The sequence below is a fragment of the Apteryx rowi genome, unplaced genomic scaffold (assembly GCF_003343035.1).
Source record: "Apteryx rowi isolate R43461 unplaced genomic scaffold, aptRow1 scaffold_6, whole genome shotgun sequence".
In the NCBI taxonomy this organism is placed as follows: domain Eukaryota; kingdom Metazoa; phylum Chordata; class Aves; order Apterygiformes; family Apterygidae; genus Apteryx; species Apteryx rowi.
The window spans coordinates 7,393,741-7,420,427 of NW_020450871.1; the positions used below are offsets into that span (position 1 = coordinate 7,393,741).

The 26,687-nt window shown below is 39.7% G+C and overlaps 2 protein-coding genes across 3 annotated transcripts; both read right to left on the reverse strand.

Annotated features, from left to right (window-relative positions):
- Positions 1-1,539: 1,539 nt before the first annotated feature.
- LOC112974400 (acyl-coenzyme A synthetase ACSM4, mitochondrial-like) lies at positions 1,540-10,807 on the reverse strand. Its single transcript, XM_026083314.1, has 13 exons — positions 10,607-10,807; positions 9,793-10,003; positions 9,167-9,374; positions 8,640-8,783; positions 7,775-7,931; positions 7,063-7,142; positions 6,272-6,395; positions 5,678-5,758; positions 5,481-5,582; positions 4,635-4,762; positions 3,846-3,945; positions 3,020-3,139; positions 1,540-2,181 (listed from the first exon to the last, which is right to left on the reverse strand). Exons 1-13 carry the CDS (start codon positions 10,805-10,807, stop codon positions 2,095-2,097), a joined length of 1,743 nt encoding a protein of 580 aa, XP_025939099.1. The 3' UTR covers positions 1,540-2,094.
- Positions 10,808-15,363: 4,556 nt separating this feature from the next.
- Positions 15,364-26,538, reverse strand: LOC112974399 (acyl-coenzyme A synthetase ACSM4, mitochondrial-like). Of its 2 annotated transcripts, XM_026083312.1 has the most exons (13): positions 26,283-26,538; positions 25,842-26,052; positions 23,852-24,059; positions 22,837-22,980; positions 21,793-21,949; positions 20,811-20,890; positions 19,661-19,784; positions 19,050-19,130; positions 18,796-18,897; positions 17,414-17,541; positions 17,185-17,284; positions 16,408-16,527; positions 15,364-15,758 (listed from the first exon to the last, which is right to left on the reverse strand). In XM_026083312.1, the coding sequence occupies exons 1-13, from the start codon at positions 26,481-26,483 to the stop codon at positions 15,672-15,674; spliced, it is 1,743 nt and encodes a 580-aa protein (XP_025939097.1). In that variant the 5' UTR covers positions 26,484-26,538; the 3' UTR covers positions 15,364-15,671. The 2 variants fall into 2 exon arrangements, with proteins under 2 accessions (XP_025939097.1, XP_025939098.1); XM_026083313.1 differs by lacking the exons at positions 15,364-15,758; positions 16,408-16,527; positions 17,185-17,284; ... (3 more) ...; positions 21,793-21,949; positions 22,837-22,980 and having other exon boundaries at positions 19,698-19,784.
- Between the last annotated feature and the right edge of the window lie 149 nt (positions 26,539-26,687).

A 26,687-nucleotide genomic window follows, 5' to 3' on the forward strand; every position in this document is an offset into this window, starting at 1 on the left:
CTAATAAGAGGGAGTTGCAGCGTGGAGCAGTGGCACCTAGCAGGACTGCAACCACAGGATATGGAATGAATGACTTGGCAAGTTGCTTGACTTTGAACCCAGCCCATTCAGGCAAAAAAACAGATAAGCAAAGCACAATGGAAACCCAGTTCTGGGTCAGCTAAACATGGACCACAACGGGCAATAGCTCTAGTGCTGAAGCCTAGAGCAAATTATCCTAATTAACCACACGAGAATTTAGAAAGTCAGAAGACTCTCGGCCGCACTGAAATCAATAGTAAAACTCTTGTCTTCTGTGTGGTACAGTTTCATCCAGAGCTTTTCTTAGACTTTTGACTTTCCCCACTCTGGATTTAGCTGCTTGATTTTAGGCCTTTAAATTTGGGGAGGAAAAAATAAAAAACCCAACCCTTGAACATGACTTGAGTTTAACTGCCCAACTAGCTAAGTGCAGGGCCACAGACAGGTTCCAGGGGCTCTGAATTCCAGTCTGCACAGGTATTTATCATCCCACTTTTTGTGTCTGGCTGAGTGCATAACAGTAAAACACTTGACTAAAGCCAAGCAGAAAGACCTAGAAGATGTAAAGAGCCCCTGGGATGTCCAGGAGTACATGACTTTTAAGGGAAACTGAACTGGGTACAGAAAAGAGCTTGAGGCTGCAACAAGTGACACTTCCAGACAAGTGCATTCAAGAAACTTGAGGGCAAAGACGACTGATAATTTGATGTTTAGTTTTATAATTATGTAATCTATGCGCCTAAAAACCTGAAAGTGTTCTGAAATCTCTGAAATGCTAAGTAGCATAAAAAAACGAAGCGACTGTCAAAAAAGAGGAACGAAGTAAACATTGTATTTATTGACATTTGCTTTCATTTCAGCAGTCACTAGTACAGAAGTTATTTCATTGACATAACCAAATAAAATGTTTTCTTTTCTCAAAAGTAGCATTCTCCAAATCTCACTCTGTGATGACAGCAGACAGAGAACTCCAAACAGTAAGACACAGCTGCAAAAGACCTTCTTTCCTGCCCAAAGACACTGCTGTTCTCCAGCAATGTCTTGTTTAATGAATGGGACTGCTGAAGGCTGGAGACATTTTTGTCAGCTAATGAAAATTCACCTCAGAAAATGAAATCTTTTTTGAGTAGACAAAATTAAAAAAAGCCTGAGGATGAACAGCTAAGAACTAATACAGCCTTAAAACATGGCACACTATTGCATATGCAACTGTGACAAGTAAGGCTGTGTACAGTACATGCTTCTTCATAAAGCTAAACATTAAACAGAGATGCGATCATCCAAACCAGATTACAGCAGTTTGTTCACTGGTTTCACTGCTATCTGAATGGCTGCTGTGATGGCCTCGTCCTGCAGCAAGCAGCCAGCATGGCAAACAGCTCTGGTCTGTTCTAAAGATTGGATCAGTCGTCCAACAGCAAACTTCTTTTCACAGACCGTCAGAAGCAGTACAGGAGTTTTGTCTATGCGTAAAGATCAGTACAGAGGGTGAGCAACAAAGTTATGGCTACTCTCGGTATCAGACAGTACTTGATGAGCATGGGAGAAGCTGGCCCTGCTTGTCAGCAGCACATGTATTAAACAGAGAGGTCTATGAAGGTGATATGGTGATATCAATAGAGGAGTCTTTCCATTTTCAGTAAATGCTAGGAGGAATGCATTCCACTGAAAGCATGCTGCCTTTTAAGGACAGAGCATATGAACCACTCAGATCCATGCCTGTCCTTTCTGAAGCTTGGAGTTAGGCAATCACTATCAGCAACAAGTTTTCTTTGATCTGGATGCTAAATAAAAGAGATTGGTCACCAGCAAATTTTTGGTGAACTTTGGAACATCCAGGGCTAGAATGGAGTTATACGGTTTGTTCTTTTTCCCAGCAGTGCTTCAGGAGCTGAAACCGTGGCACTGACATTAGAGGCTTTGCAAGCAGACTTGAACGTCACATCTTGGCTTTATCTATGATGTTAGATGCTCAGGCTTTTAAAGAAAACAGATAAGAAGGAGGGCGGTTATATCAGAGAAATTTACACAGTGTTAACTGAATGAAAGAGCTCTGTTAGCTTCCAAACAATGTTACATCCGTCCCCACTCTTTGTTCCTCAACTCGTTCCTCTTGATCTTCCCAGTGGCTGTCTTTGGCAGTTGTTGGACAAATTCCATCTACATAAAAAAAGACAGAAAACAATGTAGCATATTCACTACAGAGTCAGTTTGAGTTGGTTTTGCAAGACTGGCTCTCAGCACATGTGAAAATTTAGGAGCACTCCATCGGTAAGAACTGCTTGTCTAAAGGACCAAGTCCAAGCCAAATCAAGGCAACACAATGTGCAGCTTATGAAACAATTTCTTTGGCTGCCTGGATAGCCAAACATCTGTGTAGCTGCCTCCCTGCTAACCAAATTGGGTACTGGAGTAGAAGGATGAAGAGCCAAAGGATATCAGAGGACAGAGATGAACGGAAAAAGAAGAGAGAAGGGATGTTATTGGGACAAAGTCTTTAATGGTCCTTAGCTCCCTTGAGTTCTGCACAAGTGAACCAAAGCTCTGCTAGTAGCTCCTTCCTGTAGTGCTGGGATTTCTGAGAAACACCAAGTGTATCCTTCTGTATTCTTTTTATTTGTTTACTGTGAGGACCAGTGCATAAATCCTTATTCAGATTCAGTTAGGTACTTCCACTAAAGTCACTGGAGAGTGCTTGGTTAAAGATGAAGTAAAAGATGGAGAATTATGATTTTGACCCTGATTCAGAATACGGAGAAGATCTAACTAGCATAGCATACTCAGCCTAGAAATATTTGTAAGGCTTAAACAAACAACTTTATTCTAAATAAAAAACAACATAAACTAATGATATATAAGAAAGGTTTTCTGGAGTCAGTACTCTACCTGAATCTTGACCATTGTCTCTTTCAGATCAGTCATGGAAACTCAAATAATAATTCTTCTGAGATTTATGGATGTGTGTCCTGTGTTTAAAGTTTTACTCAGAAGCGTTTACCTTTCTGGGATACTTGTATGGAGCAGTAGTTTTCTTGACATGCTCCTGTAACTCAAGGGCTAAGCTCTCCAGGTCACCACATGAAAAGGTGGAGGACAGGACCACAAATGCTTTCACAACCTACAAGATAAAAGCAATAAAAGTGATCTGACACCATCAATTTTTAAGAGCTGATACATTGTTTACCAGTGAGTAGTATGGCTCTGAGTCATGACATGCAAAAGGGAGGAACAAAGAAACCAGCACAATGTATGAAGCGGTTGTTCCCAACTTCATGTACATGAAAGAAAGAAAAGTTGAAAGTGCAGTTTTCTGACCCTCATTTCACAGCAAGAGCATTTGCTTTATCCTCCCAGAGGGCATCTAGAAGGAGGGGTTAACAGGCGCCTCTGCAGAGTTCTCCCTGAAGCTGAGGGATATTTTATTTCCCCGACATTCATGCTTGGGGACAATAGGCCTGTACCATCCCAGAGCAGGACTGTGCTTTCCTCATACATTTAGGCCAAGTCTAATGCTGGATCAGTTATGGTATAACTTTGGCTACACTGAGATAGCCAGAAAAGACAATTTCAATGTGTAGACAAGTGCTTAATAACAAGAAGGTCTGATGAGGGAAAAGCATATGTCACTGTAATGTTCTCCATAGAGACTAAGAAGAGCAGAGCATGTAAATGGCGAAGGGTGTACTCATCACACCAAGTAGGATTATCCATGGTGACATGACTGCCTTATAACTGTACATTATTCAGTAAAGCAGGAACCGCTTTATACAGTTACATATTTAAACAAGCATATTGCTTCCCCAGCTGCTGTTCAGCATCATTACCTCTCCTCTGAGGGGATCTGGGCTGCTGACAACAGCTGTTTCTGCTACTGCTGGGTGCTCTGTCAGGGCACTCTCTACTTCAAATGGCCCAATGCGATACCTAGGTAAGAACAGAATAATGAAGGATTTGGTGTTATGAAAACCAGTACCAAGAAATTTTTTAATTGCTATTTTTTAAAACACTACAGAATCTTTAGGCAGAATGGAAATGTGTTAGAAAGCAGGAGTATGTCATGATGGTCATGTGATGGAGGACTGTGGGGGCACTGGCTACTTCCCCATCTCTCCCCTTTCCTTGGCCGCTCCCTGACTGAGCCTGCATCCTTCTCATAGTTGGGGTCTGTAGTACCAGCTGATGCCATGTTATGGCATCGCATCATATAGGGGCTTCATTGTGCCAAGCACTATACAATATCTAATCATTTCATTTCAACATGTTCAAAATAAAATGTTTCAATGCTCTTTGACTTTGATAGAAATGACCTTCAATTTTAGTTAAAAAAAAAAAACCCAAACCCCACAAACTAAATTAATATCCCTCTTCTACCACCAGAAGTCTCCACTCTCTGTTTAAACTGATGAGATATTGAAGGCAAAGAGGGGTGCAGGGACGCCACTGACATGATCAAGACGATACTGCAGATATACGAAAAGCTAATAATAAAAGCTAGTATTCCTAAGTCACAGGCCAGTGCATTCACCACAGGACCATCATGTCAGAAACTTGTCAGGAGCACAGCATGTAAGTTTATACAACAACAGATTTAGAAAAGAAGCATGCAAACTGACCCTGAAGAAATGATGATATCGTCGTCTCTTCCAATAAACCAAAAATATCCATCTTCATCCATAGTCCCTCTGTCCCCAGTGACAAAAAAATCCCCGCGTTCACTTGCTGCTGTTTTCTTAGGGTTATCCTTGCAGTGGTTTACAAATAGGAGTTTAAATTTTGAGTATGTGTTAGCTATACATTATGCTATGATACACAATGTTAAATTCATTGGAACTTAATTTTTAATTCAAAGATCTTCAATAATTGTACTGACATTGCTATAAAAGACGGTAAGACAGCTTTAAAAAAAAGCATGTTGTTTGACTGCTGACTTTTAAAAAAATTTCCAGTTTTAATGCTTGAAAATACTTTTTTTGCCTCAACATCAGACAAATTCTTCTCTTTCCTTTTCTAACTGCCAACAATCCAAACAAATCAATTACTTGGTTCTGCTCTAGTTTTTTTGATCTTTTGGTCAATCCTTAACATAGATATTTATATAGCTTCTCAGATAGTGTACACTGCACATATGGTACTCCTCAGCGAGATCATGGTCACTGGTAAGGATATGTTAGGGAAACGCTTTAAGCTGTTTTTTCAGATCCAGGTTTTAAAGGTCTCGAACCAAAATCTGAATCAAAGAATGGGATGACCTGAAGCCTGGATTTACATTTTCCCGCTCAATTCCAAAGTGAATCTTCTCAGATTCTCTCTAGAAAGTCAGATTGCTACTGTAATTCATGAATCAAAGACAGGCTAGCAAGCCTGGAAACCAGAAAAAAATATACAGCCTTTGTAACCACTATGGAATTGGAGAGATTTTTGGGAGAGTGGGGAGGGGAAGGACAAAATAAACTCCTTACTATATATTTAGAGAAAAAACCAAGCGGTCTTATGGGTTTGTTTCTGACAGCAATTTCCCCCTCTTGTCCTGGAGGCAGAATATTAGCATTTTTGTCTATGATCTAGAATGAAAAACAACATGTGTTTTACTCCAGGGGAAAAAAAAAACGCTTATGAAAACCATCTAAACAGCAGCCAACAAACTACATTAACAAACCTGAACATCATAAAAGGGAGCTGCTTTTCCCATTGATCCAGGTTTAATCTTCATTCCTTTAAAAACAGAGCAGATTATTCCCTGCAAAAATCACAATCAAAACCAAGTTTTAGCTACAGTAAACAAGTAAACTATACTTACATTGAATTCAATAAATTTATTCTCTAGCATACTTCTAAAGTGAGGAATTAAGATCCATAGGATCCTGTATGTTAGTGCCATATGGTACAAATAGGCAAGATCAAGAAACTCCCCAGCAGAACTCTGGTCCACTACCTGTACAGAATGCATCCTCCTGCTAGCCAGTCTTTTTCCTTAGACACAGGCTATGCCCTCATCTATCACAGTCACTTAGAAATATTTATGGAAAAATTAGAGCGCGTCCTCTCCCAACAACCCATGTTTCTGGCAGGTTCTGTAAACAAAGCCATGTAAGGCTGTTCTTTCAGTGATTATCTGTGAAAGAGGTTACTGCAACATTCACAGAAACATGAAGGAAGAAATAGACCATGTTCTTGGAAAACAAACATTAAAACACAGTAAAGCAAAAAGGAATTATAATGATCTAACAGAATATCAATCCTACAAATGTACCGTTTCAGTCTGGCCATATATTTCATGGATGTCCAGCCCTGTCTTGCTTTTCCACTGCTCCATGACTTCTGGGTTGACTGGCTCCCCACCACTCACGCAGTGCTTCAGGTTCATGAATTTGTAGCTTCACAGGGAGTTAAAAATCAAGAGAGGCACTTGAATCCATTGGCCAACATAAGGACCTGTTTAGTTTGCAGGTGTCGCTGGTAGCAAAATGGCATGCAAGTATAAACAGGTGATACTGGAGAGCTGGTTACTGGGACAGCTATTCTCATGGAGTGTGGAAATCAGGGGATTCCTGCTACTTTGGCTCCTGATAAAGCAAAGATATTTGTCTGGGCTCAACATTATGCACACTAGTAGTAACAGTCAAAGAGTTAAGCACACATGAAACCTAAAGTAAGGCTTTTGCTGGAGTCAGCTGGGATTTAAGCACATGTTTATAACCAACCACACAGGGATTTGCTGAGCCAGAGCCCTGATTGCTGACCCCTGCAACAGTCCAAATGAAAAGGTGTGAAAGGGGAGGAATAAGCAGCAGCAAAGTCGGTGACAAACTGGTGCAGAGAACGATGTACAATGGCCACACGAAGTCACACACTGAGGGAATCAAGTTCCTCTGCACCTGATCATGAAACTCTGCAAAGTCCACACATTTTGTATGACTGTCTTTTCATGAAGGATATTTTAAACTAAATTACTCCCCTATTTTGGGTCAAATAGCTAGATCTGGGAGATCATTAAAGTGTAGTTAAGATAATTAAATGTTAGTAAATCGTCTCTTGACGTACCTGGAGAGATCATTCTGCACCAGCATGCGAAACAATGTTGGAGCACCAACCAGAGTGCCCACAGGGTGTCTAGAGAGAGTCTAGTGAGTTAAATAACAAGACGGACATATGAAGTTCAGAAAAAAAATCATCATGTGGAAGTACAGTAAACCAGCAATGTAGGGGGCAAATGTAGCTCTCCTTTCTATATAAAAAAACACTACATACTCCCTGTCGGGATAAGAAACCCTCCTACAGGTGGTGCAGCATCCTGAGAATCACAGTATACTTGATTCAACAAAATCCCAAACTAACATGTCTGCATGTCATTCACACTGCAAAGCTCAAGCATGGGCAGAATAAGCCTTTCTCTGTCCATGTCACGGGGAGGTATTCACTTTCATCTTGGTCAGCACAGATAGAATCACTTCTGTTTCAGTTTACATTAGTACTAGCTAATACTATTTCCATATTCACTGGAACAAAAGGCAAGCAATTAGTGCGGTGTTTGGGATGATTTTCATTCATGCACTTGCCAGCTACGAGTGAAGAATATGAAGGACTGGCTCCTTCTGTGTACATTAAAAATCTAAATGGGGGCTCTAGAGAAAGGATACAGTATCTTAAATAAAACAGTGTGCACAACCTTCAATTAAATCTATATATGCAGTTAAGAACTAGTTTTGCTCCCTACTTTCTGCATACTAACACATCTCCATGAGTTTTTCTTTACATTTAGGATGGCGGCTGATTCAATCTGTGGGAGGTGGTGTATAAAGATACATGATCCAAAAACCCAGGGATCAAAAAGAGATGCCAGTGAAGTTAGTATCCAGCCTGTGTCTGCTGTGTTCCATATTATGTCCGAGGGAGTCAAATCCAACCAGTACCTAATACAGCAGAAAACAAATTAATGAAAGGTAATGAAAAACTTAAAAACACAACACACAAGCCCAAGGTTTTTAACTAGGTACATGGGCAAAGGGCACTCTCAGTAGGTTCATTTTATGAGCTAGCTATTGGGCAAAAGAATACCTAAAGTTTAAGTACCTGCATATGTATAAATAAATATATAGATAAATAAATGATGCCAGTCATAACACAGGGTAGAGTAAGGGAAAGAGAGCAGTCTGAATTCCAATGAAGTGACTTTCTATTAGGGAGGAAGATAAGGCTGAAGCAGCAGCAGGCATGGATGCTGTGTTGGACACAAGGTATTTCACCATGATTTGTAAGGCTGCTGAGGCACCAGGGTGATCTGTGAAATCAATATTAACTCTGCCTCTTTGCAGCTACATGTCACAAAGCTTTTTGTAGCCCAAACAGCATGACCTTTCTTGGTGCTGTGCTCCAGACTATTCCCAGCTGATGGCTGTCCTTTGAACCACTCTAAGGAAGGGTTAGGAGACATTCACTGAAAAAAGGGAAATACAGGAGCTGATCCCACTCCCCTCGAAATCTGCTGGAGCTTCTAGTCTGACATCAGAGGAAGCAGGACTGGGGCCATACATCAAGTATTTCTTATTCAGTACTTTTTAATCAGCTCTACTATGCAGCTCAAATTAATGCATGTTCAGCCAGGCCCAAACCTTTCATACCTTTCACTTAACAGGGGTCTGAAACCAAGACTACTCTGAGAATGTTCAGCCATCTTTGGAGAACCTGTGGTTCCGCTGGTAAAGAAGATACACGCTGGGTCTTGAATACTTGTTTTGACACAGGAATGGTCAGCAGATTGGTTCCTTTAAAACACAGAATGCAACCATGACTTCAATAGTTACTTTACACAGACTTCAAAATGTATCCATGGATTAAACTCCTCTTTACCCTAAACAAGCTTCACAGAAGCTTTTGACCAAATTAGACTAAAAGAACGTAGTGTTACACTTTACTCTCATACAGACTTCCCCTTAAGAAAAACAGAATAGAAACTTCCTGGTATAAGACCATTATTATTAAACAGCTCTGATGTGGAAACAGCAACCAGGCAGTTGTGATTAACATCACAAAGGCTTAATGTCGGTATTTGATGAATACCTGTAGTCAATGAATACTGGTAAATGAGCACTTGTGGAGAAGAACTCTGCTTTCTTCATCATGACCAGGGTCACTAATGGATACTCACTTGTACAATTCAGTGAAGTTGAGCCATCCCTCCCTACTGCCTTTGGACACAATTAGCTTGGTTTTCAGAAACTGGCACTCAGATGCCACAGAATCCACTGCAGGAGCCAGTGTGTCATTGGTGATGATGCATGTGGCCTTTGAAGCCTGGAGTCGATATAATATGTCTTTGGCTGTTAATTGGGATATCCCTGGAATTAAGACAATTCCTGGAAGAGCAATAAGGTTATTTTGGGATGGCATTTTTTAAATCTGATCCTCTTCTAAGACCATAAACTCCATTAACTACTCCCAAACTGACCTCTGAGATGAATTTGCCCTGACATTCCCAGCCAAACAGTTACAATGGAGTAATGTAACTGCTCTGTGCTCTCCTGTAAGGAATGAAATGCAGACCTATCTGGTGACCTCCATGGTCTTCTGTCATCTCCACGCTTGCTGCACAGGTCACCCGTCCTTTAGCACCTAGTGCAAATCCATCAGGACTGCCTGCATATTTGGTAGCTAGGCAAGTGACTAGGTTAATAATTTACATTATTTTTTTATCATAAACAACAGAAATTCTTGATTGTCTCGACCTACTTGCATTAAGAAACACTTCTCCAAAGCTCAGATACGCTCACTGACCTGCTCGCATGCAAGCCACGTTCACCAGCCACCATTCTGGGATCCGCGGCAGGATCACAACAATTCTGTCCCCCTTTTGCAGCCCGCATACTTTAGTCAGCACATTGGCCACTTTCCGAGACAGGAACCCCAGCTCCTCAAAGCTCCACTTCACTTCTCCTCCTTTTCCATTTATCCACCAAAAGGCAGGGTTTGATGGTCTCTTTCCAGCCTACAAAACAACACAAGGATTCAAAACAGAAACAGTTTCTTCTGAAAGACAAGGAAATTATAATGTACAAATAGCTGCAAATTATAGAGGATCCAAATATCTCACAACTTGCATATAAGCTATTACTTTTCCTTTGTCCCATGGGACTTACTATGGCTATGGATCAAGCTCAGATATTCCCAATAAAATTGCCCTTTCTAAACCCTAAATCTTTACCAGCCCAGTTGTCTCCAGACTCAAGTACTAGTTCAGACCTATTTCAGTCCAAGCCTCATGCTGAGCATTAATGCTCCTATATTGTGAAATATTTCACCTAATATCCCTGATATTCTGGACACAGTTGCAGAATGCTAATAAACAAAAGTAGCATAGGCAGAGGACAAAACAAAACAACAGGAAGATGCAGTATCACAGGACTCTTTCTAGCCTGAGAGATCAGGAAGAGGGGGGCTAATTGAGGGAAACGATACTTTTACAATAAAGCAGAAAACAGTGAGATTTTGTATAACTTTCTAATGCAAATTGTTTTTAGTAACTGAATTTTTTTAATAAAAGAATTGAAATGAATTAAAGTATCTCATCTGCACAACAGAGATCATCTACCTTTTCAATCTCAGACCATTTGTCCAGTACATCACTTGCAAAGTTAAAGTACTTTGGCATTTCCTGTTCACCCCGCCTGACAGACTCATACTGCGAATATAAATCAGAGGCAAGCAACCTGGGGTGTTCATGGAAAACTCTACAAGGAGACCTCAGAGTCCACGAGGATTTTAGAGTCCGTAATTTAAACAACATCTTCATGGCAGAAGAGGATGTATATGTAGATGCTGTAGACTATATAAGAAAATAGGTAGAATTGCTGCTATGAACCCTGGAACAAAAATAATGAAAAAAAACAGACAATCATTATCCTGAAATTTTCCAGACAAAGAAAGAAAGATGATCCAGTTATGAATTGAGGAATCATTAATTGAAGTCACTTAGGCTAATCATGGCAAAGCTGATGTTTTTAACCATTCAATTAAATGGAAAGCTCCCTATCTTGCTTTTTTATATTTTGCACTACCAGCTTTTTAAGGACTTAATCCAGTGCACTGATCTGGCATCTTGTCGGTAGCTCAGCTGATCCTCATGGATTCATGATGTGATCCCTGGGGCTGCTAATTGCCCACAACTCTCATTAGTCAAACAAAAGATCAGATGTGTTGTCTGCATTGTAAGAAGGTTATTTGTTCTTACACCAAAGCACTAGCAGCTGATTCTCTATTTCTCTTCCATCACATGGAGCTGGAGGATGTTTCCAAGCTATTTCCATCAAGTTTCTCACTGCTTTAGCTTGATCATTTGCCAATTTATACATTCACCACATATATCCCAAGACCCTATACTTCAGTATTTTTATCATATAAGTTCTCAAATTTGATTTAGACACTTCTGCATTTGTTCACTGTGAATGCTATCTTCCATCTGTACTCACCATAATATTCCTAAATGCTCTGAAGTCCAATTACTCTCTTCCTTTCCACTGCTACTCTCTTTCTCCTTTTTTTGTTTTCAACAGTCTGGAAGCTTGTTTCAGGACCTTGCCAAACTGAGATTTTAATGCTATTTAGCAGCTTCTGGTAAATGTCCATGAACATTATCAAGCATAGAATAAAACCTGGTTCCTCTCTGGAAGACCCTGCAGTGGGAGCAGGAGCCAGCACAGTCCTGGAGGCCCATGATAAATCTAAAACCAGGGCCCATGTATTGATTTTCTTTTTTTAACCATTAAGCACAAGTAACTAGGATCAATACAAGGTTAAGTGAGTGGCTGGTGATATACAGGTTTAATTTTCTTTCCTGTTCTCACAAAGGATGAAGCTATCCACTAACTAGGAAAAAAAAAAAAAAAGACATTTATAGGTATGCTCTTGATTTAATTCTTTTCCACATGGAACGTCTCTGGCCTGAGAGAAGTTGCAAAGAGAGTGAGTTTTGCCTTTGTCCCTGTTTTTTGTCTTCAGCACTGTACTCACCCCTTGTCCCTTATCTTCAGCCGTAACCACTTACCCTCACATCTCTGATGTGGTACATTCCCCAAAGCCCTTTATACCTGGGACCGACTCTTTCTAGCTCCCCAGGCTCATGGTGGCAATCTTCTCAAAGCAGATCAAGAGCAGCCAGACTAAGCTGGAAAATGCCCAAAGGGTGAGAGCCAAGACGACCCCAGGGTTTGTCTTACAACTGAAATGTTAGTTCATGGCACTGTGATCATCATTTTATCCAGCTTAGCCATTCTACATCACATTTATGAACTTGCTACCTTTAGGAGACATCCCCAAATGAAACTGCTGCTGTGGAACGGATCAGTTCCTTGACAAACCTTACTCACCTTGCCCAGATGTGCCTGTAACTTTTTCACCACCATCTGTCACTGTCATAAGCTGTCTGCTTGCCACCGTGTGCTATAGCACCTCTTACACTGATCTCAGTTTTGGTCAAACCTTTATTCCCCAAGGCAAAGTAACTAATCTATCAGTCTGTTTCTTTCCTTATTCCTCAGCAGGAGCTGTCATAGTAATATTTAATCTGCCTATCACGAAAATGAACTCAAATATGTAGAGCTTGCACAATTTAATCTTTTCAGTGATATTTGACAGCATAAAAAATCTGGTGGGCTGGATGCAGAATGGTTATTTGTCTTGTCACAATTGTAATTTTTGGTGAGGCACTGAAATCTAATGAAGTGATGAGTATCTTTCCCAATAAAAGCATGACTTACTGGATATACGCAGCACAGGAACTGTCCTGTACTTAGACAGGACCTGCTGCAGTCTAATGCAGGATCATTTCCCCCATGATAAAACATTTCACGACTAGCAATATCATTCATTATCATCACTGAAAATAGTAATACCAGACACCCTCACAAGAATTACTGATTCTTCACTTCTAATTTGCTGAGGGAAGGAAAATTCATATCATTAACGAGGAGCTTTTACAATGGCAGAGACTCTGGTTTTATGCCCGAATCCCAAGTTTTGCCAATGTACATTCAACGCAGTGGAATATCGTATATATGCAAATAGACAAGGATTAGTTGACCCTGGAGTCAGCAAGGTCAAAGAGAAACATGGTCTTGGCAACAGTGGCTGATGGAAAGGGCTGAGCCAGGGCTCGCAAGCATTCCCCTGGGAGTCAATGCTGCCTCACCCCGGCTGTGCCTGCCTATCCCCGGTAATATTGGCTCATGGTTATCAACGGGGTTCAGGCAGGAATAGAGCTACTTGCACCTTCAGAACCATTAAAAATGTGCAAAACTTGATTGGACTAAAACCAATTAATTTGATTCAGACTAAACATTTCAGTGACCAAAAAGAAAGTGTTTTGCTTAGATTTACAAAGCCTTCTTAAAGAGATAAAATTGGAATACATTCAAAAGATTGTTTTAAGAGAATAAAGAGCATCACACAGAAAATGGCATTTTTCTCAAATTTTGGACCCCTTTTTTTCCCTCCAGAACAGATAATTTGGCAAAACCAATAGTAATTCATAGCATTGCCAAGGCTACATGGAGAAGGGTGATGGAGAAATACTGACCAGCTGTAAATAAATCTATAACTCCTGAACAAAAATCATAGAACATGGATATAAAAACTGTTATTATGTCTCTAAGTGCCCTTTTTGACAATGAGGGAAAGTAAAGGAGTCCTCAACTCAACAAATAAACCCCTTAAAAATAAAAGAACCAGGTTAACAGCATTAAGAGAATTTTTCCCCTTGACAGAGAGAGTCAGGTTCCTGTGTGGGTGCTTGATACAGGGAACGGACAGCAAAATTGATTAAAACCCAGCGCAAACATTCAGATAACTACAGTACATACACTGGAGGGATCACAACACCAGGTATATAGGAGAGCCATGCCATCCATGTCAGAATTAGGTATACCATCCACTTCAGAATCAGTTTATGGAGCAGAAAATTAAGAACTTAGATTGTACTTACATTTTAAATCAAAACTCTACTAACAAAGAAGCTGGTGGGAAAATATTAATCTAAAAAGGTTTTGTTGGTGAAAGGTGGTCTTTCAAATATCCCCCAAATTCTACACCAAAAATGGACATTATTGAGGTTCTTTTTATGTAATATTCTGAAATATATATTCATTTTAATTGTTTTTTTCTTAAAAAAAAGAGCTTGCAGTAAAAAAAGCAAGCTTTTTGTTAAATGTAACCTTTCTTTGAGGTTGTGATCAACACTCTTAACACTGAAAAAGAACATATCCTCTTTCATTCCTGTAATAGCAAAGCTTAATAAATTTGATAATTCTTTTTAATAATAGTAAGATATTACCTATTTCTTAGTCTGCTTTAATTCTATGATTTAGCTATAATATATAGATTTTTAACAGCAGTGTAATGACAAAATCTATACAACAGCAGGTAAAGAAAAGAGGAGATAAAGAATATTCAAGAAGAGTATTAAGACTGGAAACAGTATTCAAGACTGGCAAGAGGAAAACATTCTAAATTCAGGATTCCCTAGGGATCCACAAAAATATCTTCAAAATTTTGCTGAGAGAGTGCCTTCAACAGCTTTAACACTTTTTCACCTCCAAACTTAGACGTGAAAATGAAATAAGAATGTTGAGGGAAAGATCCAGTAATGACAGAGTCCTCTGAATACTGCAAGAATCAGAAATGATTATTCCTGATTTAGTACCAATTGCTTTTTCTCAATGACTAGTACCATTGAGACAAACAACACGTATTCCTGACCTGTTTGCTATGAACAGTACAGACTGCGAGCTGCCAGGGTTCTTCACTGGTCTTCTTCACTGGTTCATTCAGCTTTCAGGACACGTGTTTCCCAGAAGAGGTATTGTAAAGATTAGCTTTTGTTTGGAGAGGTGAAATCTGGACACCCAGTCAAAAACGATTTGCAGAGAAGCCCTTTCTACTTGTCATTTGCTTCTTTTGAAGTGATGAGAACAGAACATCGTATAAAACAGACCAGGCAGTACAATACTACTTCTTGTAATCATTTACATTGGTGTAAAGTGTGTGCAGTTTGCACCTTAACCCAAAGCACTTTGTCTCTTCTCTTTGCTCATGTTTTAACCATTTAACTAGATTATGAATTCATCAAGGCAAAGAGAAGTAGTTTGAAAATATGTCTTTCTCGTTCCACCCCAAAAGACTTTGGGAATGTTTCAGTGACAGTTTTTGAAGGGAGAATACCGCGTCATCACTACTGATACTGATTACAGGACAAAGACTTTTATGAATTTCTCATTTATTTGTAATTGTCAAAATGTTGTAGTTGGACATTTTTTAAAAGGAAGCTATTTATATTAATTCTAGTAAAAAACGGAACCTTTGTACACTTCCAAATCTCCCCATCTCTCTCCCTCATTCTTTTTAATTATTTGTATTCTCTCCTTTCTGAAAAATTATAAATTGATGGCAAAAGTGGTCCTAAAATCACATATTGTGTTATAGCCATGATGGAATTATTCTTCAATGAAAGTCATGAGTGTTGTCTCCTTTCTTTTGTTTCTTTGGTAGCTTGTTCTCCATATGTTCTCTTAGGGCTCTGGGTAATGATAACATGCCAAGTCCAAATGCTGTGCTATGGCTGGTATGGATGGCAGAAATATTCTCTCATCAGTTTCTGGATCACGTTATGCTCTTCCCCACTCTTTGTTCCTTAGAACCTTCCTCTGGATTTTCCCAGCAACAGTCTTTGGCAGAGCCTGAATGAACTCAATCTGAATGGCAAAAATTATCACTTTTAGCCAAATACATTCTGAGTAATCTCTGAGATGCAAGGAAAGACACACCTGTATTATGGCCATGGTAGGAAGGTGGGAAGCTGCACAGCCTGGGCTGGGACACTGAAATTCCTTACTGTACATTTTAGCCATATCGTGCAGGCAGCTGCAGGGGCAAGTACCACAACCCCAAAGAGGTCAGCACTTAAGCTGTTGGGTCAGGGAGTTACTGGCATCTTCCCTGGGTATAAGGGATGGATTCCACCCCCTGATGCCAGTAGGAATTTCTCTCTTGCTCTGGCTGGGAGTCTGAACAGAGCTCAAGGGAGGACCTGGTGAGAACTGAATGCCCTGTCTATTGGAGCCCCTTGAAAACCCTATTATACCATGAGAGGAAGACTGGAACCTGGCAAAGAAAAATCACATCATTTCCTCTCTTTGGGTCCTTTCTAGCACATACAGCGAACCCAAGGCTACAGCTACAACAGACTTTTTTATTTATCTTTACTTTACTTAATTATGTTTGGAGAGTTTGTCAGAAAACAGTTGACAAAGGAGCTGAGGCAGGACAAAACCAGTTCAAATTCTGGCACAATTAGAAGACCTGTCTTTTTATGGTGAAGATGGGGAAAAGTGGTGTACTTACCTTCCTTGGATACATGTAAGGAGCAGTCACATTTTTGACATGCTGCTGAAGATCACGAGTTAGTTTTTCTGGATCATGTGATACAAAAGCAGGAGCCAAAACAATGAAGGCTTTGACTACCTGTACCATAAAAGTTAAGGGACTCTGTTACTTCCAGATGTGGGAATAAAGGGATATTTTTATTGCCAAAACTCAGTATCAAAATTCAGAAATGTGAAAATTTGAGTTTTTTCTTTAGTTTTCTCTTTCTATTGGCTGTTACAGAATGCAATACAATGAAGGATATAATCTGAATTATGGGGGGGGTTGCTAATTTTTTTTCCCACTTTTTTCTTCTTCTTTAAAACTTTTGAAAAGTTTCAGAACAGAAAAAAGTAACTGAAAATCTCACTCCAGAGCTCAAAGAAATGTTGCAAAGTTGAGAAATCTAAGAAGAAAAATGACACCCTCTGGATATCATTTCACATGCTTACTGGCAAAAAGAGAGAAATAAAATCCTGAATACAATTTCTTGGACAAAAAGATGCCACAATAAATCTGAAAATGCAAACTTTTTTTCCATATCAAACTCTGCAAACAGGGAAGTAATTCTGAAATTCTAAAATCTGTCAGGGCATGTTTTTTTTAAACCTATAGGTTTTTTTAACCTATTTTAATTTCAAAATCTGCAACATATTTAATTCCAGGTAAGCCTAGTACACATAGGGAACTTGATGCTTAGAGTAAAATGCAATTCTTTCTACTTCTTTTTTTTTTTTTTTTTTTTTTTTTTTTTACCTCCCCTCGAATTGGATCGGGACTGCTGACAACAGCTGACTCTGAGACTGCAGGGTGTTGTATTAATGCACTTTCAACTTCAAATGGACCGATACGATACCTAGAAGAGAATGCAGATACGACAGCAGTAGCAAGCTAGCCATTCAGTCGGACTTTCCCAACTGAATATTGTGATAAAACAGATCATCATTAACAAGAAAATGAGCAAATTTGAAGGCAACTGACTTACCCAGAGGAATTAATTATATCATCAGATCTTCCAACAAACCAGACATATCCTTCTTCATCCATAATCCCCCTGTCCCCAGTGATGTAAAAATCTCCACGCACAGTGGCAGCAGTTTTCTCTGGATTATCCTGACAACAGTCAAACAACATTTCAAAATATTTATTTAATGGTTAGTGAAATCTAATTCTCACTTTGCAGTGGTGCTAAAAACGATCAAGACTGTATTTTATAGCTATTCTCTTATGCCTTTAGTTAAAAAACCAGAACCACATTAATTAGCAGTTTTGCAGTGAAATATGTGAGCTGGAAAAGATGTGTATTCATGTTCTAAAGAAAAAAGGCTGTGTTACATCAGAATGCCCATCCATCACAGCAAATTATTTAAGTGTATAACCTACTCTCCTTAGATAAATGATTTATTATTGCAGGGGATCTCCACAATAACCTTTTGTCAATGGAAACTTTTCACTTCTGACTTTCAAGACCAAAGCACAAACCAGGTGATCTTCAAGAAAAGCTTCATTAACTACATTGATTTATCAGGGCTAGACTGTACAGGAAAAACAGCTTGACAATGGAAGACTTAATGAACCAAAGGGAGTATATATATTTATTTTTTACACAACAAGCAATTAATTTGTGCCAATTGTGGACAGGGGATGTTAGAGAGACTCAAATATTATGTTGATTCAGAAGAGGATTAAGCACATGGACAGGTTCCCTAAAGGTTATTCAGCATGATGGTCCAAATGCAATGGAGAAGAATATTTTTATATTTGCCTGATCCTAGTTTTTTCTTAAGTATGTGCTACTACTCAGCACCACCAGAGAGAATACTAACCTACATTGACCTTTGACCTGAACCAAAACAGCCATTCTTCTGACACATTTTTTTAGCCTGTTCCACTTTCAGGCTATTTGAATAGTCCTATTTGAATAGTCATGTTAGGTTATATACGCCACTACCACAAAGCCATTAGATTATCTACACTTGATGGTTTTGTGCTGTAGTTTGTTTTTGTGCCACTGATCTTGTGCACATCATCTGTGTGATAGGTAATTAGACAAAGACCTGCTCTGACACCAGAAATACTGAAATGTGTAATTTTTAAAGATTTAAAAGATCAATTTGTAGGTGTCTCAGATGGTTGTATGAGGGAAAAAGATGCTTCTTTTGCCCTTTGGAGAGTCTACCTGAGCTCACAGTGTATTACAGCAACCTTTATGGGGGAGCAGGCTCAAAGTGGTCAAGGAACTTAGTGAGACCTTGTGAACATACTGGATGAAATCCTGCTCAATAAGGATTCAGTAAGTCAACAGAGCTTTGCACTAGGTCTCTCCTGAGATTCTCAACAGGCACAGCCAGGCCAACTCAAACTTACCAAGTACTGAGAGAACAGACAAAACGGTCGCTTAGGTTGGATTCGGACAGCAATGTCGCCTTCTTCTCCTGCAGGGAGAATAGCCCCATGGTCATCTACGATCTGCAGAAAGGACATATCATTATTGCTTGGATTAGCTCAGGGAAATATCTGTGATATCACACAGGGAAGACAGAGAGGGGCACAGCCAGCATTCTCTTACTCATGTACCCACAACTGCAGCTGAACTCAGAAGATGTAATGTAGCAACATACCTGCACATCATAAGGGGGCAAGGCTTTTCCCAAAGAGCCAGGTTTAATTTTCATTCCTTTCACATTGGCACATATTGTTACCTGCACAATAGATGGTAATCTTTTTATTTATGCAGCATCTTGTAAACTTTATCCTTGGCTTGGATTAGGCAAAACACTTCCTCCACGTGACTGTGTCCTGACAAGGACTGAATCAGGAGCTGAGAGAATGCCCTAAATCTGACTTTCGGTAGCTCTGTTATGATCAGTTACAGAGAGATCTTGGATATGAGCTGATTTAATATTTTCCACTAGAACCCCAGACAGGGCAAGCTGATACCCAGAACAAATTATTTTTTATTTTTGCTGTCTAAACAAAGATGATGAAGTTATTTGATCAGGATTTGTGCATGGTTTGTGCAGGGGGATGGACTCCATAGTCATAATACTTCCTATAAACCTTAAAAAACTGCAACTAGCTGATTTTGGAACTATATAATCATATTATACAGAGCTTATTTCAAAAGTTTATGTAAATGATTCTCACCTTTTCCACTGATTTATCAAGCACTTTGTGCCTTTAGTATTGTTACCTTTGAAAGGGCATATTGCAGGAATGAATACAAACGTACTGTCTCTGTCTGGCCATAACCTTCATGGATATTCAGGCCTGTTTGGATTTTCCATTGCTCCATCACTTCAGGATTGAGTGGTTCCCCTCCAGATACACAGTGTTTCAGACTCATGAACTTGTAGCTTGAGAGGCATAGAAAACAACAATAATTTTCTTAACTTCTGAAAAAAGCAGTGAAGCAGTGAATGGTCTTAACTGGGCAGCCTCCCTCAACTTTCAAAGGGTTGGCATGCCTAAAACTTCACAAGCTACTTTGGAAATGACAATAATCATCCTGTTACACAGTCCTGGATTAGGATCCTAGACTATACATGTCACCAGCAAGGGCAGGGTGGTTTATCTCTGGAGTAGTCCGGGCAAGAAAGTGTTAACACATTTTGTTGGAAAGAGAGTGAGCAAAGGTGTTTTCTTGGGAGAGCTGACAAAAAAGTAGAAAAGATTTGGACAAGCACATCAGATGCTGGTGGAAAGCAGATTCTATATGTGGCTATATGCCAGCATCCAAGATTAAATAAGACAACTAGAGTTTTCTAGAGCAAAAGGAAGGCTGAAGGATCTGATACCAGCAACATAGAGCCTGGGCTCAATACTAAAACAAGGTTGGTTTGCGTCTAGATGAAAGACCTGTGTGAGAATAAGAAGTACATTACTGAAGGTGTGAAAACTGCTTACAAATCATTTTGAGCATTTCTCCTGAACTGAAAATTTTATAAAGTAACAGGTCAGTGGGAACAGCTGCTAAATAACTCTCAGCACGTGAAAGTCCTCTAACAGCTCACTTCATCTTCAGGTATCTGGGAACTCCACTGTACTCCAGTAATTCCCTGATCCAGTGCTGCCTGAAACCCTTGCTAACTTAAAGCTAACTGCGAACTCTAAGTTCAGATGAAGCGACACTTTAAAAAACTCATTTATTTCCATTGTGCTGTCTTTTCAAAGACTTATTCTTGGAGCCTGAATGGCCTAAGGTATGACTAGCTATTCACACACTTCAGAACACAGCCTTCTCCTTTGAGAGCAAATTTTCCTAATTAGCTTTCTTTTAACTGAAAAAACAAAGCAACATAAGGAACTAAACAGCCACAGCTGTCACAGCATTATATCCCAGCCTCTCTCTGCTACCCCTGTAGTAGACAGACATGCAGTACCTGCTCAAACCATGTTGCACCAGCATGCGGTAGGCTGTGGGGGCTGTGCAAAAGGTGGTGATGGGGTATCTTGAGAGAGTCTAGAAAAAGAGAAAGTTATTTTGTTGAAAGGAAAAGGCAACAGTGGATCTGACCTTGCAAACATGTGAGTGATTAACATGACTTACATACTCAAACGTTTGCAAAATGAAACCCATAAAAACACAACATAAATTCAACATTCAATACAGAGAATGATTGTTTCTTAATGAGAGATCCTGAATGTGGAGTAGTTCTATCAGTCAGTCCTGCTGTTGTAGAAAATAAAATATTTTCCCCCCAACAAACACCACTCATGGAAATGTATGACCACTGAGTGCATCTAGTGGTTCTAGTTAAGATTGCTTTCTGCTTCCTGGGGCAACTATGTCCTAGACTCAATGCTAAGTGACAACAGTGAACTAGAATGAAGCTTTTCCAGTTGTATTGGAGAAGACTGGTTCTCCTCTCTACAGAAGAGACTGATGTTGAGGAGAACAGGCCAACTGACTGGTTCTGAGAAACACAAGAGAGGAGGAATAGACATGCTGGCAACTCATTGAAAATTCAGGTTAATAGGGCCCCAGTTCAGGTGTATGTCATACTCTGAGTACTGACCCATGCCCATCCTGAAACAGGCTGGAAGTTCATACTCAGAGTGAGCTTTAGGCTAAGTGTGGGACAGGACAGCAGTAACCTTGAGCTCACTTTATCCTCCATCTTTCACATCACATCTCTCCCACTTTGCAGCAGTGTCACACGGCCTAACCAGGAGGGAAACCACTTGTTCCTTTAGTTTATTGGGCATCAAACGAAGGGACAATTGCTTTAGAAGAGAGATGTGAGAGGTACCACGAATGCTGCTACAAACATAGCAGTGAGTAGGTATGCACTGGAGTCCAGCTAGATTGCTTCAGTTTTGCAAAATGGAAATAAAACCCACAGTATGAAATGTTATGCTTACATCTGCGACAATTGCTGGCTTAAACTGAGGCATACTGTGTATAAAGACACATGATCCATTGATCCATGGAGCAAAAACACTGCCCCAGGCTGACTTTACCCAACCTGTATCAGAGGTATTCCACATTATATCTGAGGGAGTCAAGTTCATCCAGTACCTGATAATGCAGAGAGGAAAAAAAATGCTTCACACACTGAGAGAGACCTGAGCATAGGTCACAGCATAATTAAAGGAAAGAACAGGAGGCTTCCCTTAGAAGATGTGGTGTCAGCAAGAAAAGTCTTTAGAAAGTCTGAAGTTCACAAGAGTTAAAGGGAATCTTAAACATTCTCTCATTTCCCTTCATTCCCTCCTGTTCAACATTTCCAACGTTTGCTTTACTCCAGAATAGTGCAAAACATCCATGGCTTGAATTACAGAATCTGGTTCCAGAACAAAAACTGAACATACCATTTGGGGGAGACTTTCCCCACCTTGTAGATTGCAGAGATCAGCTAAATCACAGCTTATTTTTCTAAGAAACTAACTAAATTACTTCTATTGACTCCATACTACCAAGTTCCAACTCAGAATGCCTTGGGAAATATATTCTTTGGTTTTCATGATATTTCTCACTCCTTTGGATGCATAAATCAGAGGGAAGGATATTCAGTGAAAGCAAAGCAGTGCTCAGTTATAGATCGGAATCTATGAACTATGACTTTTAACAGATAAGGCTATGGTCCAAGGGGCTTTAGTTTTCCAGAAATGTCCTTGTAATACTGAAGAATTCAACTTTGTCTGGTTTTGCTATAAGCAGGTTGTCCTGATTGCTACTCTTCAGTCAGCCCTGTGAATGATGGAACACTGTGGCTGATGATCTCAACCGAATCTATAAAAAGCTTTTAATAACCAGTGTTTTACTGCGAAAGGGGCAAGGTGAGGAAAAAGTATGATCCTGCACTCACAAAATATCTGCATTTACTGGAGTTTTTACTGTCACATTTTCATTTAATTGTGATCATGCCACTTAATCAGGACATTGGGAGCAACTGTAAGTTATACCTGCCAGTGACAGTAAATCCAATGCCGTAACTGCTGTGGGACTGCACCACCATTTTTGGAAAGCCTGTACTTCCACTTGTAAAATAGACCAGCATTGGGTCTTGACTCCTTGTCTTGACACATTTATGGTTAGCAGATGTCATCCTTCAGAAGAGAAAGTATATGACAATTACTATTTGAACTTTTTTTTTTTTGCAAAGGAAGCAATATTTTTTAAAGTTTAGGAGATAAATAGGAAAATGTTTGGTCCAAAATTATTTAAGCTCACAAAACAAACAGTTGCACCAGGTATCACAGGAAAGAGCGACAGAGGACTTTCTGCTAGTGACAAATGTGCTTTGTATACCATAACCTTCAAGATGTGAGCACCTAGAGCATATTCCACTGTCTTTACCTATAACTATTTTGTAAGGGCTCTCAAAGTGCTTGTGGCTAACAGCAGGTAGATGCAAAAAGAATTTCTGCCTCAACGCACACAGTCTCCCAATCTGAAATCAATGGGGGCCATATATAGGCATTGATTACGGTCTTAGACATACATTATATCATTTAAGTTCAAGAGACTGATGAGCAATCCAGACTGTCTGGGCTACCAAGATTGTCAAGAAATAACTGACACCAAGAAATAACTGACACCATGTCAGTTGGGCACCCAGAGTCAGCAACAGATATCTTCTGGTCAAATTCAAGAGGCATTAGGCTGCACTCTAGAAGACAGGCACAAAATGACTGTTTGCAAGATTAGTACTCCGTGCACTTGCTTTGTGATCACAGTGGAAGCAGTGAGGTTTTAGAAGCTGACAGACTGCTGAATCAGGAGAAGCTGACAGACCTGAACCCAGCTCCCCAAAAGTGTGTTGGAAGAATGGATTGCAGAGGGATGCAAAGATTTAACTCGTCTGTATTTTGGAAATGAACTCCAAAACAAAGGATTCCTCTAGAACTCAGCAATGTCACCTGATTGATACAGCATCTTTCGTCTCACAGGGATGCTGATAAGACAGCTGATACTCACGCAAAGAGTTCTTTGAGGTTCAGCCACCCATCTCTGCTGCCTTTGGATACAATTATTTTGCTTTTCAGAAACTGGCAGTCAGGTATGACAGATTCCACTGCAGGTGCCAGTGTATCACTGGTAATGATGCACTTGGCCTTTGAAACCTGGAGTCGGTATAAAATGTCTTTGGCTGTTAATTGGGATGTTCCTGAAATAAAGACAATTCCTGGGGGAAAAAAAAAAAGCAATTTAGAAAAATGACCATTCCTCCTTACTATGTTTATATGAGATGACCCTAGCCATAGGAAAGTTGAGTTACCTGCCAAGAATTTATTCCTTGAAAAACAGAAGTCATATACAAAGGCAGAACTTGGGTAAATTTGCAGCCAAGGAATGACCTGGGGCAGACCCAACCTGCCAGATCTTAGCTGGTTCTGAAAGCCCCCAAAATCTGCAACACTGATGCTGGGGTTTGCATCATCTATATTAAAGGTATCTGCACCACTAGTAAGATCTAGATTTGGAGTGTTTTTCAGAACCCTCTTTATGATCCATAACTCAGGAAGTCAGTGGTGAGACAATTATATACTTAATCGAGTATATGAATGAGGGCAGCATTTGGATTATATTTACATCTGGGATAAAGCTATTGTTCATTTCAATAAGGAATTAATACCTCTGATCTGGGATAAACAGATGGAAATCAGGTATCTTAAGTATTTAAATACACAGCTCAGTCAACACATCCCTCAAGTGGGGATTAATTTTATAACACAAACAAATGTGGGTTTGGATAATGGGCACAATGTGATTGAAATCAAGTTTTCAGAGGAAAAAGATCAAGGTACTGGGTTTCTATACCTCCTTCTCCCAAGGATTATAGTAGACTTGTTCTAAATGATTGATTTCAGTCATCCTGCACCTTCAGGGGTACCTATCAAGTTCTACAACTGGAAATCTGAGGCACTGAGATTCTGAATGACATGTCCAAGTCATGATGCAGGAAATCTTGGATAGATCAATAGAATTAGATTTCCTCAATCTCAGTTCTGTCTGTAACCTGCAATAGTCACAGAGCTTAGAAGTGGGACAAAATCACCTAGTCATGTCTCTGTTGATGCTGAATTGTTCCATCACGGATGTTTAGCAAATATTTTGTTCAACCCAATTTCTCCTAAAAATGCAATGGGGTCAAATTCTTCCTAACAATTTGCAAAACTGTAACAGCAAATCATAGAATCACAGGATGTTTGGGTTTGGAAGGTACCTCTGGAGATCATCTAGTCCAACCACCCCTGTTCAAGCAGGGTCACCTAGAGCACATTGCCCAAGATTGTGTCCAGATGGCTTTTCAATATCTCCAAGGAAGGAGACTCCACAACCTCTCTGAGCAACCTGTTCCAGTGTTCAGTCACCCTCACAGTAAACAAGCTTTTTCTCATGTTCAGATGGACCTTCTTGTGTTTCAGTTTGTGCCCGTTGCCTCTTGTCCTATCACTGAGCACTACTGAAAAGAGTCTGGCCCCATCCTCTTTATACCCTCTCTTCAGATACTTATACACATTGATAAGATCCCCCCGCAGTTTTCTCTTCTCCAGGCTGAAGAGTTCAAGCTCTCTCAGCCTTTCCTCATATGAGAGACGAAAAGATTGAAATCTGCAATATATTATACTGAATTGTTAAATGGTCTGGGTATATAATTTACTGCACTAAAAATGTCCACACTGATAATGTGACTGTCCAAATTTGGCCTTAGATTGTAAGCATTCAGCTTCCACTGGCTTCAACTTAGGATGTGATTTGACTGATTGGTGTTTGCATAGCACCTAGTACAACATGGCTTCAGCCACTGTGCAGGTGCTGCCAATTCTTCTGCTGTACAAAGAGATGAAATGTACTGGGCACAGCAGCCTCACTCCTGTTTAAATTTTTTAAATTAATTTAGTGTGTTTTTCACATCTCTCCTATTTATTTTCTTTTTGTCCCCAAAATCGGTAAGGTTACTCACCTGTTCGCATACAGGCTACATTCAGCAGCCACCATTCAGGGACCCGAGGGAGAACTACTATAACTTTGTCTCCTTTCTGCAAACCACATGCCTCAGAGAGTATATTAGCTGCCTTACTGGACAGAAATCCCAGTTCTTCAAAGCTCCACCTCACCTCCTCTCCCTCATCATTTATCCACCAAAAAGCTGGATTTGCTGGTCTTCTTCCATCCTAAAAGGCAACAGAAGAAATTAAAATAGGAAGTCAAACTTTAAAATATTTAATACAACCCAAACTATCTCCAGATTAAGTAAATCATCCTTGGCAAGTAGTTTCATAAGTGATACCTGTATTTCTGACAAAGAAAATACTAAATTCTACTCTGTAGCTAATGCTATCCAGCATCCATCAGCAAAATTGAATTACATCATCTGAGATTTCCATGAAGTAAAAGAAACTACCTTTTCCAGTTGTGACCATTTATCCAAGACATCACTTGCAAAGTTGAAATATTCTGGTGGTTCGTTTTCACACTGGTTTATAGAATCATAATATGAAATAATCTGAGATGCAAGAAGCCTGTGGTATCCATGGAATGATCTGCAAGGTGACCTGAGAATCCGCAAGCACTGAGGAATCGATAATTTAACAAATATTCTCATGATAAATGATGATTTATCAGGCAGTGGGAAGAAAAATCAGATGCAGACTTACAGGGATCAGTCATCTGAAATAAATAAATAAACAAAACATTTAAAAACAGTCAGGTATTGGAAGCTGTCTAGTTTGTGATGCTGGACGAATTAATGCAAACCAGCTTGAATAAACAGGTTGTTTTTGTCTCTTCCCCTTCTCCCCCATGATTT

What these genes read in the sequence shown, in the direction of transcription:
- LOC112974400 (XM_026083314.1), bottom strand. Translation starts at nt 10,807, where the DNA reads ATGAAGATGTTGTTTAAATTACGGACTCTAAAATCCTCGTGGACTCTG. An exon ending in GTTTTTTCTCTAAATATATA is followed by an intron (nt 4,763 to 5,480) that starts GTAAGGAGTTTA and finishes AACCACTGCAAG; the next exon opens with GATAACCCTAAGAAAACAGC. An exon ending in GATATCATCATTTCTTCAGG is followed by an intron (nt 3,946 to 4,634) that starts GTCAGTTTGCAT and finishes GTTCTTACCTAG; the next exon opens with GTATCGCATTGGGCCATTTG.
- LOC112974399 (XM_026083312.1), bottom strand. Translation starts at nt 26,483, where the DNA reads ATGAGAATATTTGTTAAATTATCGATTCCTCAGTGCTTGCGGATTCTC. An exon ending in TGCCCCCTTATGATGTGCAG is followed by an intron (nt 18,898 to 19,049) that starts GTATGTTGCTAC and finishes TCCTTTCTGCAG; the next exon opens with ATCGTAGATGACCATGGGGC. An exon ending in GATATAATTAATTCCTCTGG is followed by an intron (nt 17,285 to 17,413) that starts GTAAGTCAGTTG and finishes ATTCTCTTCTAG; the next exon opens with GTATCGTATCGGTCCATTTG.